The sequence below is a fragment of the Hetaerina americana genome, unplaced genomic scaffold, assembly GCF_022747635.1.
Source record: "Hetaerina americana unplaced genomic scaffold, ioHetAmer1.1.p SCAF_8, whole genome shotgun sequence".
Classification (NCBI taxonomy): domain Eukaryota; kingdom Metazoa; phylum Arthropoda; class Insecta; order Odonata; family Calopterygidae; genus Hetaerina; species Hetaerina americana.
Window position 1 is genome coordinate 51756869 of NW_027287427.1, and position 13298 is coordinate 51770166.

The following is a 13298-nucleotide window of genomic DNA, read 5'->3' on the forward strand; positions in this document are numbered from 1 at the left end:
TTCTTAATGACTTTATTTTCTTCCTCCCACAAATTTGTGTTCGGGATACCATCCCCTGTAAGTCGACCCTGGATGCGTCTTTGCCTCCGGCTACTGACTTAATGGCATTGGGTTTAAATTTGGGTCACTTAGGACTGGTCATCAATATTCGCAAAATATGATTGTACGCCAATGGCAGGTTAAACAGGGAAAAATACAGAAGAGGACACGGAAACTAACTACTCACGCTCCGACCTCTTCCAACCTGGATGTACGGACTTCATAATCAATTGGACTTGGGGACCATGAGAGCTATTCACCCTCACCCATCAAAAAAAAACCTTCATGTTGACTACGTGTCCTTGGTACGAAACACAAAACGTTAGGAAAGGGCGAAAGGTCGAACAAAGACCGGAGCGTTTATCGTTTTTTTTAACCCCTGCGTTCCTCCTCAGGTACCCTCGACTAATCGATAGCAAACGTTCTCGCGATTGAGGGGCTAAATTTGGACAGCGAGGGGAGTAGAGGGTTTGGAAGAGGGGGACTCCTCTCCTCGCAAGAAGAAACCATTCCCCAGAGACACGAACGAGACGTCGCCACTGAATAAGAGGGCTGCTGCCAAGGTGTCGAATAACCAGGAGCAACACCCAACGGAAAGTGAATGACGAAAGCCGTTGAGTTCTACGCCTTTCTTACCTAATGTTTTATCACAATACTCTCTGAAGTTTAATGGTTGGGCCGTAAAGCTAAAATAAGATGTAGCTATACATTTACGATGTTTAAAACCTCCCTCAAAATCCACATTGAGCATATTTAATCAAAAGGGTACAACAATAATTTAAATCTGTTACTTTATCGTATTTTTTTCCGGAAACATAAAAATTTAAACCTTGGAACTAAAATATTTTACTAAAAAGTGACCCAAGGAACGATTTTTTCCTTCCAGTACAAAGTTATCGCGGACGGTTTACTAGCAATACCAAATACGAAAAAATGTTATTTTTGACTATTTTCAGACAATTCAACAATTCAAATCAACTTACTACGAATGAAATATCTATCGCCCCGGAAATTTGGTTTTATGAATTAAACTAACTAAAGCTACTCAATTCGTCTCAATTTGTAACTATGAACGAATAGACGACGTGTGATTGATATAAATCCTAGGAGAGGAGCAATTCCTTTGACCAAGATTACATCCAAGACTCTACTTATCTTATACGAGTACACGCTAATCTTTTGGATTTCAAAGTAAACGAGCCCGCATTCCATTGTTAGACGTGGGCAAAATGGTATTTTATACTCGTAGAAGAATGAAGACATTTCCCGAAACCCAAGGAATTCAGGAAAAATTAGAAGAATAGGTGCATGTTTCGTGAAAAATGTCAATCGATCATACAGAGCGTAACACCTTTGCTACGTAACCTCAAATGAGAACTTTTGGGCATAAAAGATTTAGCACTAGATTAAACTTATTGTAAATGTATCAGTCTTTCGAGTTTATTGCGATATTGAGGAAATAATTTAGGTCTCAATACTACATCGTTGAGTCGGTCAAATTTGATAACAGTCGACGCTGAATCATCAATTTTGTAAGATTTTACGGACGGAACAAATCCAAAATGTGGTATTTTAGGAGACTTCCAATTTCATCGCTAAATTATGAAAGAATAAAAAGAAAAAGTGAGGAAACAACTCCATATGGTAGCATCTGGGCATATGAAACGAGTTGGTAAAAACTCACATTGGGTTTTTGTATATCCTCAGTTATTATGAGAGGGCAATAAAGGGAACTGGAAGAATGTTATACTCGATGAAAATGCGCTCCTGGCGGAGAGAGTAGAAAATAAAATAGATGATAACAAATGACTGGTGTGGAAGACCTTCGAAGAATGGATGATTAAAGAAGCTCAGGGAAGACACGAGAAGAAGTGGAAAACATATGGCGCATATTCCGAGTAGCAACAGTTTGCCGAGGGCCGAAACGGAAGGAACTCAAGAAGGGAAGAACTATGGAGAGAGAAAAAGGGGGAAATGTGATCAGTATGGGCTAAAAGACAGCGCAATGAGCTAAAAGGGAGCGTGAATGGGGATATTAGGTAACAGGATTGCTTGGAGGGCCGCCATAAACCAATTCTGGGATGATGGGGGACGATAATGACACCCAATTAGAACTCAAGTTCCATTTTCGATGAGTTTCACTTAATTCCACCTTTAGTGCGCGTGTGTCAGTGGTCTGTAAAAAATTCGATTCGACGGATAACTGAGGGATTTGGATGAGCAATTATTCAATGGATAGAATCTGAGCTTGAGTCACCACACTAATTTCCAATTGCACAACCCTTTCTATCGTCATGGCTCGCCTCTTACCCTCAGATGCCTCGAAGTTGAAGTGGGCGGCTATGGCTAAGGAGTCAACCTGGAGTACACTCGCAAGTTATTACTTTACATGCAACTATCATATCCTCCAGTGCACGAGTTCACTATCGGACACGGCCGACTTCGATATTTATATTAATTACCGCGATTCGATTATTTCGACCATATTATTCGGATCGGGGTACTTAACTGCGCATTTTGTTTCATTTGATATTAGATCATATATGAGCTGGTATATCTGCAATGATGCTGACTATGGGAAAATTTTTCAAAGTGTGGACACAATTCAACTTCGAAACTGAGTGTATCCGTTATTCCATTCGATAGAAAATGATGTTGAAAATGTCAGTGACGTTGAAAATCTATTATTACCCCCATTATACTAAGGTACGAGAGATCATGTCAGTAAACTTAGAGAAATTAAGTGCAGAACAGATAAACTTAACATGTCATATTTTTCCACGAACGATAAGGGATCAAAAACATTGAAAATTGATTCAAATAACATTGTCCGACCACGGTAGAGTCATAATCTGATCGCAAATAGTCTGGTGTATAGTCACCCACTGCCACACACCCTAGCGGTGGCTTGCAGAGGACTAACATTTAAAAAAAATACATCAGTTACAATTCAGCTCAAGGTACCAATGAATTGCCACCTGGGGGAGTTCAGTTTGAAGGCGTACTCATTAAGCCAATACTCTGTGAATTTCTTCCCTCTCCTTCCCTTTCTTTCCTCTGTGAAAAAAAAGTGTGCCATTTCGCTTATCATATGGTTTAGTCGACTTGGTATTCGATCATATTCTTATCAGCCAACATAATGAACATAGATTGTTGAGCACACGAGAGATTTTTGACCGCTATTCCCAGTTCTCTTCTTGCATTTAAAAACAGATGCTTGATGGACGACGATTTGAAGACAACGAGGAATTAAAGACCGCCATTTTCAATTGGTAAAATTCCCAGGCGGCGAACATCAATGCTGAGGGATCAAAGAAGCTGGCGCAGCGTTACGAAAAGTGCTTAGAGGTAGAAAAGTGTAGGTTTGTAAGAAACTAAAAGCTTCAATAAAATTTTTCTTAACGAATATATTTTTTTATGACCAAACCGACCAAACTTTTTAAAAACAATCCTACATACATGTATACGGCTCAAGTTGTATTAATTGACTTCAGATTTGCGTCACATTAACGAAGACATTGGACATGGTTGTTAGGCATTACATATATAAAAAAAGAGTTCAGTCTTGCCTTTTTCATTAATTAGTGAAAGATGAGCACCCCTAAGGTCCGAATCAATCCCTTTAGGGCTCCGAAGCGATTTAAAATTTGTTAAAAAAGTGAAAATCTATCAGTTGACTCATGTGCGCGCTCGGAGCTACGAGGGCCAGAGGAAAAAACGAGGACCACCAGGTCACGAGGCAATTTGAGAAGTGCACACAGTCAAAAGGAAATCTCACCGTTCGCGATTGAAAATTGGTTCTGTGCCGAGCCATCGATGTGCTTCGATGAAACTGAGCCATCGTAGTGCTTCGAAAATTCCCGAGTCCCCACCAAAATAATCCCCCGGGTAAAGCGAGCGTTTCGACCGGTCGGTTGGTCGCAATAATCGCCGTCAATGCCTGCGGAGATCGACATGACCTCCGACGAGAAGAGAGCAATAAATCGAGGGAGGAGGGAGCCTCCCGTGGCGTCGCCAATTGACGCGTCGGCAGCAAAACTGGCTCGGCAAGTTGGGTCGCGTTCGGCGGCAATAGATTTCCCGCCAGCGGCCTCTCTCGTCTGCACATAGGCTCTCTCGTAGGCTACGATTTGCGTGATTGTGTGTTTCCATGACTTCTGATGGAGGGAGAATTCATAGTAATGAGGAAGGTAGGGTTTGGGCTGTGCAGAAGGTGGAGTTTGAGTGAAGGTGAAAGTGCGGTATGAAAGAGTGGAGAGGGGGGAGAATTGGATAGGGAGTCTCATCTCACACGACTTGCCTTTGTCGGCTTACTCCTTATCTGATCATTCTCGGGCCTCCGGCTCCAGGTAAGAGAAAGACACGCACACTCCATCCACCCAAGCCATTACACTCACTCTTATAGCTGTTAGTTTATACCCCACTACACCAACCGCGCCCAATGCTCAAATTGCGAGAAGTATTAGTAGATTTTGGAGAAGAATAGCAACAGCTGATGGCACTGTGCCGTTAGGGATAGGTTAACAACTTAACAGAGGTAGGGTTTTCAAGTAATCGGAAGGGTTGAAGCGAACCCAGGGCCAATATTAGCTTGGTCTTAACTAAAATCGTCAAGGGGTCACGCAATTTAAAGTCCCATTCGACAGACGGCATACTGCACTAGAAGTGCCATCCGCATCAGACTCCTCGTTGGGATAGAGATACCTGTGACAAACTCTGAAACCGTCGGATTCGAACCCTGGCCTCCGATGTGAGAAACCAGTCCCACTAGCCAACCCTCCAATCCGAGCCCTCTGAAATTGTGAATCGAGGAGACTTACAAGTTAATAACTTTAAAAGAAAGTCTATATTTCTATGGTCTGCTGATTGACAACACTCGAATGCAGCTCGTACGGTAGTGAACTATCCTCCAATGCTGAAGTTTTCAGGTACTCACTTGGAACGCCAAGTCAATCGAATTTGAACCTAAAATTTCGATTGTCTCCCTCCCTCCATTACGTCCTTCTCCTGCCCGTGTAAACTTCAATATTGATAAATTGAAATTACGGCCAAACCTCTACTGATGACCCATTACACTATCGAGGACACCCTCACTGTGATCAACAAACACTTTTCCCAAAATGAAACAATTATACTCCACGATAAAAATACATTTTTATGAAAATGATCACTTTCAGTGGTACCCTCGGTACTAGAATTTCCTTATTGCTACTATGCTTATATTTTTCTACAGGTACAGGCTTAGCCCTGGTCACCGAGTCCGGAGTCAAAGTCAGTCTTGTACAGAATCCGAATCTTATGAAAATGCTCAAAACATGACTTCGCAAATGAAGCATCTATATCTACTACTGCGCAACTCCCCGCAAGCCGTGTATAGAAGAGAAAGTTAAAACATCAGACAAACATAAAACAAAGAATGAGTCTGCACAGGAGAAAAAGGTATTAATTTGTTAGCATTTATCTTTCTTTGCGCCACGGTCGTGAGTTGTACGTGGGAAATACGTATCCATTATTCTTATGTTTGGATCGTATGTCCTTATAATTTTGCCGATTCACTATGATCTTCCGATGTGGTCGGAGCTAGGCTTATTTTCTGGATTTCGCAATTAAAATCGTATGCGTGATACCCTTGTAGTAAGTTAAATATCGCGTTTCAGCGTCGTGTCTCCAAAGACTCAGGTAAACAGTATTCACGACAGTCTTGAGAAATTAGGGTAGGCGCCACCAGGAACCATTGCTTTAGGTTAAAATTAAGCTCATAAACGCCATAAAATTATTAAGAAATAATTTTATTTCACGGGAAATCAGCGAATTTTTTTCTATTTACTGAAGACTGCTGCTAACGACTAATAACTGGTACCTCTCTTTAACAGGAACTATCTCAGTCCCCTCACGTACAGAATTTACGACTAATACGTGACAAAAACAGTAAGGAAAGTCACGTATGACAGTAAGAAATTCCCGAAAATAAAACTCTCCGGCTGATCATCAATCACAGTTGACACTAATTTCTAATGTATGGTGAATTAACACTCCCTTCTATTAGCCCTCGTGAAACCTTCTAGGTCTAAATGTAAATGCGTGTCCACGCACAGGATATCGGGTCGGTGCGGTGGTCTTCTATCAACATCCCCGCGGATGCCCTGTTTCGACTTCTATGGGAAGCGTAGATTTTTCAGGTTCCTGCCAATGCGACTGATCCACAGAGAGCACATCGAGTTGTCCACCGACCGTCGTGGGAGACATTGGGCCATTAACCCCTGTTCACATTTAATTTTTGGAAAGGGTTCCCTTTGACATTCCTCGAAATCTTAAGGAGGTTGGGTCCTGACTATACTAGTCAAAGTGACACCTTAGTCCATATATATTAATGACAAGTGCTGAAATTAATGCAAAATCCACTAATGCATATTTTGTAAACAAATGCAAACTTGAAGTACAGTTTTTAAGCAATCTACCCAGTTCTTATCAATTTTTATGCAAACTGAAAAATAAGCATATAGTACTTCTTAGATGCTAATGATTGAAACGGTACAATTTAGGCTGTTTTTCTCCATAAATTAATCAATATCATTCACACGAAGTTGGGGAGGTGCTGTTTAGTTAACAATATTACTACCCTTAAATGATTTCGCACTCGATATCAGTTTTTTTCGTGAGAACGACATCTATTTCCGTACCAATAAGTCATCTAATGGTAGTCCCCAACTGCCATAAGAGTATGCATAAACTTGGATTTATATTTCGGTTTATGTGAAGACGTAAAGACCCTTTTTTATCATCGTCATTTAATAAAGTACACTAAGGACTATAAATAAAGGGAATTTTATCAAAATTTCATACACATGACATCTCGGTGCCACCCCCTTAAAAATATCATGCCTAGCGTCCAAGTGCCCGCCTATCCCCAGCGGAGGAAATGACCTCGAGGAGTCAGTCGTTTCTTCTGAGAGATAACCCTTACCACACGCGGTAACGGGCAATATTCATGCGATGTGCTGGGAAGTCGACGGAATGTCCGAGTCTCTCGTTGGAGGGATGAGTGGTGCGTGAGCCACTCGTTGTTTCATCAAATGAATGTCAGCTGAAGAAAATTGGATACTTGAGGAACACGGGAGGTCTTGAAAAATAATCAAAAGTAACTCGTTCGTTTAAATTGGAATCCAAGCGTTAGAATAGATAAAACGGCAGATGTTAATTTAAAATCCCGGTTGCTCTCTCATGGCGCCTTAGTTATTAATTCAAACGAGGAAGGGAAATTATATTTAAATCGGTTTTCACGATTGAAAATTTTACGAAATCAATCAATGAAAATCATGAAAAAACACCTCGCTATAGAATCGGAATAGTAGCCTATGACTTCGGTTCATTCGAAGAAGATGAGTTCCAACGTGCTCGATTCTACGAAAATTTAGAGAAATATTTTCAAGGAGCATTCACAAAAGGGTGTACGCAGAGGTCTCAAATAATTTTTGGCGCGCTTTCAAGAAATAATATATTCGAATTACTTTGAGAAAAGGCTAAGGAGATAACAGATAGTTCGACTAATCTCGTGCGGTTATTTAAGTGAGGCCCGCTGTCACTCAAAAACTCCAGCATGTTAATACGCAAAACTCCGAAATTGGAAAACAAACTTTCTGCTCATATATATTTAATTACATAAAAATTAAACAGAGAGCGTGGAGCGTGAAAAAGCATCTCCAGCGCAATTAACGCAACTTTGGATTCTAACAATTTACACACAGCGGGAACATTTGTGGAACCTACAGGCAAATATCATAATTTTCTTCATTTTTTGACGATTTGAACGCCATTCAGAAAGCCTAGTTCACCTCAGATAGAAAGAAATACCTTCACTTATTCAACACGTCGTGTGCATCAAGAGGAGGACATGCTCATTCGATGGACTCAGAGCCTCGGTCAACAGTAAAACACTTGACGAGAGGGACCAAAACAAAATTTCGATTCCACAAAATTAATTGATTTTCAGGATGAAAACAAACTCGACCAGGGTCAGAGCAATCGAAACAGATTGGATACGGGAGTGATAATCATCACCTGATTTCCAAGCGTGGTCGGTCCCCCCAAAAGGAATGAATGACATTGATAAACCTCTCAAGGACTCACCAGTGCAGCAAAAGAGAGCGAAGAGTAGGATGATTCCCCGGGTGACCAGCCAGGGTTGAGCCGATGACTTCATCTCGTCGTTCGGGCTGTGTTTACTCTCTCCTTTCTTCTTCAGGGTCTCATTCAGCTACTCTTTCTCTCCCTCTCTGTCTCTCATGGATGATCCGTAGTCTCGTTCATGAATGGGCGAGGGGATTCGAGTGGTGGGACTGGAACGTCTAGGCCACTCCCTTCCCCGAGAAGGGTTGAATGGAGGAGACGGTGAGGAGGGCGCGCGGAAAAAGAGGAAATAAGACCGGAGCCCTGGAGATCAAAGAGGTCGGGGAGCGGGGTTGAGGGGAAGAGATGGATAGGCGCACGGTTACCGGTTGGAGGAAAAACCCTGTCGCTTCCCTAGCCCGACTCCGACTGTGTCTTTTGCTCGTGGGGGCTTGGTGAGGACGCGCGTCTGGGCCAGACACCGCAACAACGATCACACTCACCCCATTCGCCCGGGGCCCCTCACATCCCCACCCACTTGCCTCTTCGTTGGTCCGTGGCTCCGCCGAGGACGGCGCTGGTGCGACCCACGACGACGGCGGTACCTGACGGGATTCCTTTGAATTCTATGTGTAACGGAATTCGACGGCGAAGTTTTCAAATTGTGGAAATCTGGGCATTTAAACTATGTGCCATGGATTGTGTGCGCTACATTAAGTTAAATAGTTAAGTAACAACTAAGAAATATTCAGGCGAGATATCGTGGAATTATTTTAATAATTAACTTCCCGAGGATGTCATTTTTCTGTGTAAACTTTTTTCGGGCCTCAAGAGAATGGCATATTATTACTTTGACCTATATGAAATCGATCATGGTATTCCTGATGCCAATTGCCATGGCCCATATAAATAATTATTTCCCTCTGGATCTTAAACTTTTTCTTTAATGAAATAATTATATTTGCACATTTTCACAAAAACTTATACTTTAGAGAAATTAATTATGAATGGTTCACGAGATTTATTATTCGTGTCAGTTCTATTTCAAATGTTATCTCTCTTCTTAAGAAAAAATCCTTTAACCTCAGCCTTTAAAGTAGAACAAATATATCTTTTTAAGTCTTAACAGGCTTAACATATTTGTATACTTTTTGGCTATTTTAATAATTAAGTATATTAATGCACCCAACTATTGCACAAAAATTTTATAGACAAAATTTTTATCCCGAATAGCGATTAAATTTAGATTTTGTAATGACACGAAGGTTACATTACAGATTATATCTCTTGCATTAAAATGGAAAGATGCCTCTTTAGCAGTGATGTTGAAAATGTATTAATACCCCCGCCATTCTACGGTAGTGGACATCATATCAATAAAATTAGAAAGATTAAGTGTAGAACAGATATATTTAAGATGTCATTTTTTCGACGAACAAGAAGGGGTCAGCATAGCATTGTCCGACCGGGGTAGGGTCATATTCGGGCCAAAATTAGGTTGGTGTGTCACCCCCTGCCACATATCCTAGCGGTGGCTCGCAGGACTCTTAAGTATCAAATAAATATCACCTTTCAGCGTATTCTATTATGTTTATTGCCCTTAAAAAATGTTTATTCAACATTTAAAAATTAACTTATTGGAATGAGATTGTATAAAGAGCATGTTTTATGGGTCACTCATCGCGTAGCCTATACGTCTTTGCCTGAGTTTGCATCGCTCAATCACTCTCAAAGTTTAATGTTGTTTTTATATTTAGTAATTACTGTAAAACATATCACTATTCTATTTACATTAGTCTATATAAGCTGTTAGTATATTTTGTAGTTTTTTTTCTATACTTGATGCACAGTAATGGCGCAATTTAATTCGTATTTGCGTTGAGTTTACATAGAAAATTATGTAAGTTTCTGAGACCCGCTAGTCAGGCCAGAAAGTTTCAATTTTCACTCCAAAAAAAATTATAATTTTTGTACACGTCCAGCGTTGAAATAGTATAGATTTTTAAAACAGAAAAATAACTATGAAAAATTGGGAGTTTACGATCATCATCGCACTTTATCAATCCAAGGATTGGTTTCTATCAGTTCTTTACATTCTTCTGTTCTGCACATTATTCTGCTCTCTGCCAATCTCTTCATTCCCTCATAGCTCTTTCCACCAAGTTTTTTCTATTCCCTGCTTCTCACAGCTCATATTTCGCGATGCGCTTTCCTAAATTATGAGATAATATAATTGAGTGATTAAAAAGTATATTTCTTTCAAAAGGCAATATTTCAATATAGTTTATAATTTTTTTATAGAGTAGTTGATTATGTACTCAGGTATAATTGGTTTCTTGCAAATAAACATAGTATTGACGGGTATGATTAATTACTTCTTTTATTTGTCAAAATAATTGCCTTTGGCTTCAACGTCCTATATTTATATGAAGACCCGATCCTGCATGTTGGTAATGTCTAATCCTTAATCCAATGAATTGTTTACTGTTCAAAAGTAAAGTTGAACAGCTGGTTATCCATTATGTTAGTGAGCTTGTTATTTACCTTACTTTCTGAGAAAAATATTATTTATATCATTGGGTATAATCACTTCTCAAAACGTTAAGCCTGATACCTATGTTATCCTATTATACGTCCACTTAGTTGGTACGAATCTGAAAGTTGCTGACGTTTTCGTGAAAACCACACTATTCTAAGAAAAATTAACGAGTTCGTTAAAAATAAAAAAAAATGTGCAGGCAGTTTATTTCCAAATTTACCAATTAATTTTCCACACCACGACGCACCTAAATGAACGGACCTGTTACGATCCATAAATACACATCATATTAATCACTTTATGCAATGCGATGAGCTAAAACTGTTATGATTTTGAAAAACTCCGGGCGGTCTCATGGTCATCCTTTGGTAAGGATTTTATAATAGCATTCATTAATTTTAATTACCCGCTCCTAAAATTGCAAAATAGATCGTAAAATATGGCGTATATTTTTATCAAATACGCCGGATAAACTACACACGACCATCAAGCATTGAAAGAGTGTAAATGAAGAGTTACGAGGCTAAAGAGTATTGACTCCCACATTTGGTGCCTCTCTAAACTCATGGAACATTTTCCGAGCGGATGGATGAGGAGACAGCGAGCCATTATATCACGGAATCAAAGAGCAACAAAGGTCATCAAAACTCTTTGCGTTTTAGCAAACCCAGGAGGGTCGTGAGGAAACTTTTCCGTAAAGGGCCCTACAGCTAATCAGAAAGAATAGGTTTGCCGAACCACACGCACGGCCTCATCGCGTTAATAATTTTAGTTTCGATTCCGTAGGGTAGATTTTGCGAATTTTCCGAGGAATTTTTCGGTCATGATTTTGAGTCCGTAGGATTTTTTTGGGAATTCAGAAGTGAAAAGTAAAACTATAGAAGCATTTCGTGAAACAGAACGGCGCGGTAGTGAAGAGAAGTGGCGGGGGACTGCGGAGTGGAGGAACTGCGAGAAAATTTAAGACTGGGGAGTCAAACTAAATATTTTGCAAAATGATTTGGAATATAAATGTATACTCTTCCAGTACTGAAAGTGCGATCTGTCATGCCAGAATGAAAATTAACACGTTCAGGGTTTGTTGGGTTTGTCAGAAACTGGCACGTGTTTCAATATAAACAGAACGTGAATTTGAATAACATCCGATCATTTTTGTGCGTAATATAGAATCAAAGAAAAGCATTGGGTAATTGGTTTAAAACATAAAAATGCCTGAGCTCAAAATTTTGCTATGCTTACTTGGTTTGTTTGAGATTTTTTGCTTGAACTATTATCATTGAGTCACGATTGGACGCCAAACAATGGTAAACCTTGCATCTTCTTCAGGTCGAGTGTGACTTCATAGGGTTTCCAGTCTGACCTGTAAACGCAATAAAACCTTCCCCGAATAATATTTAAAGCTTACCAATCCAAACATCAAAATCGTCTGATAACACGGGCGTAATTTTCGATAGCAGTACCATTTTCTATAACTTTGAATGACTGTGGAAATCATGGCAGAATGTCTGTGAAAGGTGGCTGAAATGAAAATTCCATGCATGTCACCTGATATATTTCACATGTATGTTCACATTTATGCCATGTGTATTTTCACGCATGCCACCTGATGATGATGCGCAGAATCGAAACCATGGTCGTTTGAAATATTAAATCCTTATGTGGAAGTGCAAAGTTTCTTTTTCTACCCTCATCACTTCTACTGGATTTCCTGAGGCGCCAATTACAAAAGACATTGTTCTTTGATCAAGAGTGCATTACCTAGATCCCTGGACCATGGATTTAATGATTGATGTCCTCGAATAATATCACCAAAAATAGTCATCTTCCAAAGTTATTTCATGCTTTTGCATTTCGATGGATATATATTCTTCCCCACCTCGGAAAATTGATACGAATGGTCACATTTCCTATCAAATAATCAAGTAAAATATCCAGGTTCCTTAGTAGTATTCATAACTGGTATCCCCGAGACACGTATTTTTACTATTACCGAAAATAGTAATCAAATGGTATTGTTAAAAGTCCCTCTTTCACTGAGGTTGCTTTTCTTTTATTGCTACTGACTGTTGGCGAAAAAAATTTGAATTAGGAGCGCTTGCAATGCAGATATTCATTATAAAATATAGGGAACTAAAGGAGCGCAGACAATCAAAGTTGTCTCAGTAATTTTAAACGCTTTAAGTATCTCTTCCTAATCTCTGAAGCCATTCATGAAGTGTGGCCCTTGTGATCAGGCTTTAGTGCAGTTTCTACAATAAAGTATAGTAATCTTTAGCACTTTAGAGGTATTCCGGTGGCAATACATGAAATAATAGTTTGTTTGTATCATATACCTCCGAAGGAACTAATAAAAAAATACCTAAAAATGAAGCAATTTGCGGAAAATTTTATTCAGACTTGGACAAACATGGTTTCAATATTAAGAGCAACATGTCAATTGAAAGAAAAATTATTTTTCTTAAGTTTTGCAACAGATACATAATTTACAACATCTTTTGACAACAGAGTATGTAACAATTCTGTTACAAAAATTTGTAAAAGTACATATGTATAGCTTGAAGAATGCTACATCATTTCTGCAATACTAATGAATCATAACAAATCTAAATCTCAA

At 39.5% G+C, this 13298-nt stretch overlaps 1 protein-coding gene across 2 annotated transcripts in view; it reads right to left on the reverse strand.

The window, feature by feature from the left end:
- The window catches only part of Lrp4 (LDL receptor related protein 4), a 686041-nt gene extending 677485 nt beyond the window's left edge, over positions 1 to 8556 (reverse strand). For both annotated transcript variants that reach the window (XM_071596290.1, XM_071596291.1), the window contains exon 1: positions 8167 to 8556. In XM_071596290.1, the coding sequence (XP_071452391.1) occupies positions 8167 to 8239 (73 nt within the window). In that variant the 5' untranslated portion in view covers positions 8240 to 8556. The remainder of the gene's footprint in view (positions 1 to 8166) is intronic.
- Positions 8557 to 13298: the final 4742 nt, after the last annotated feature.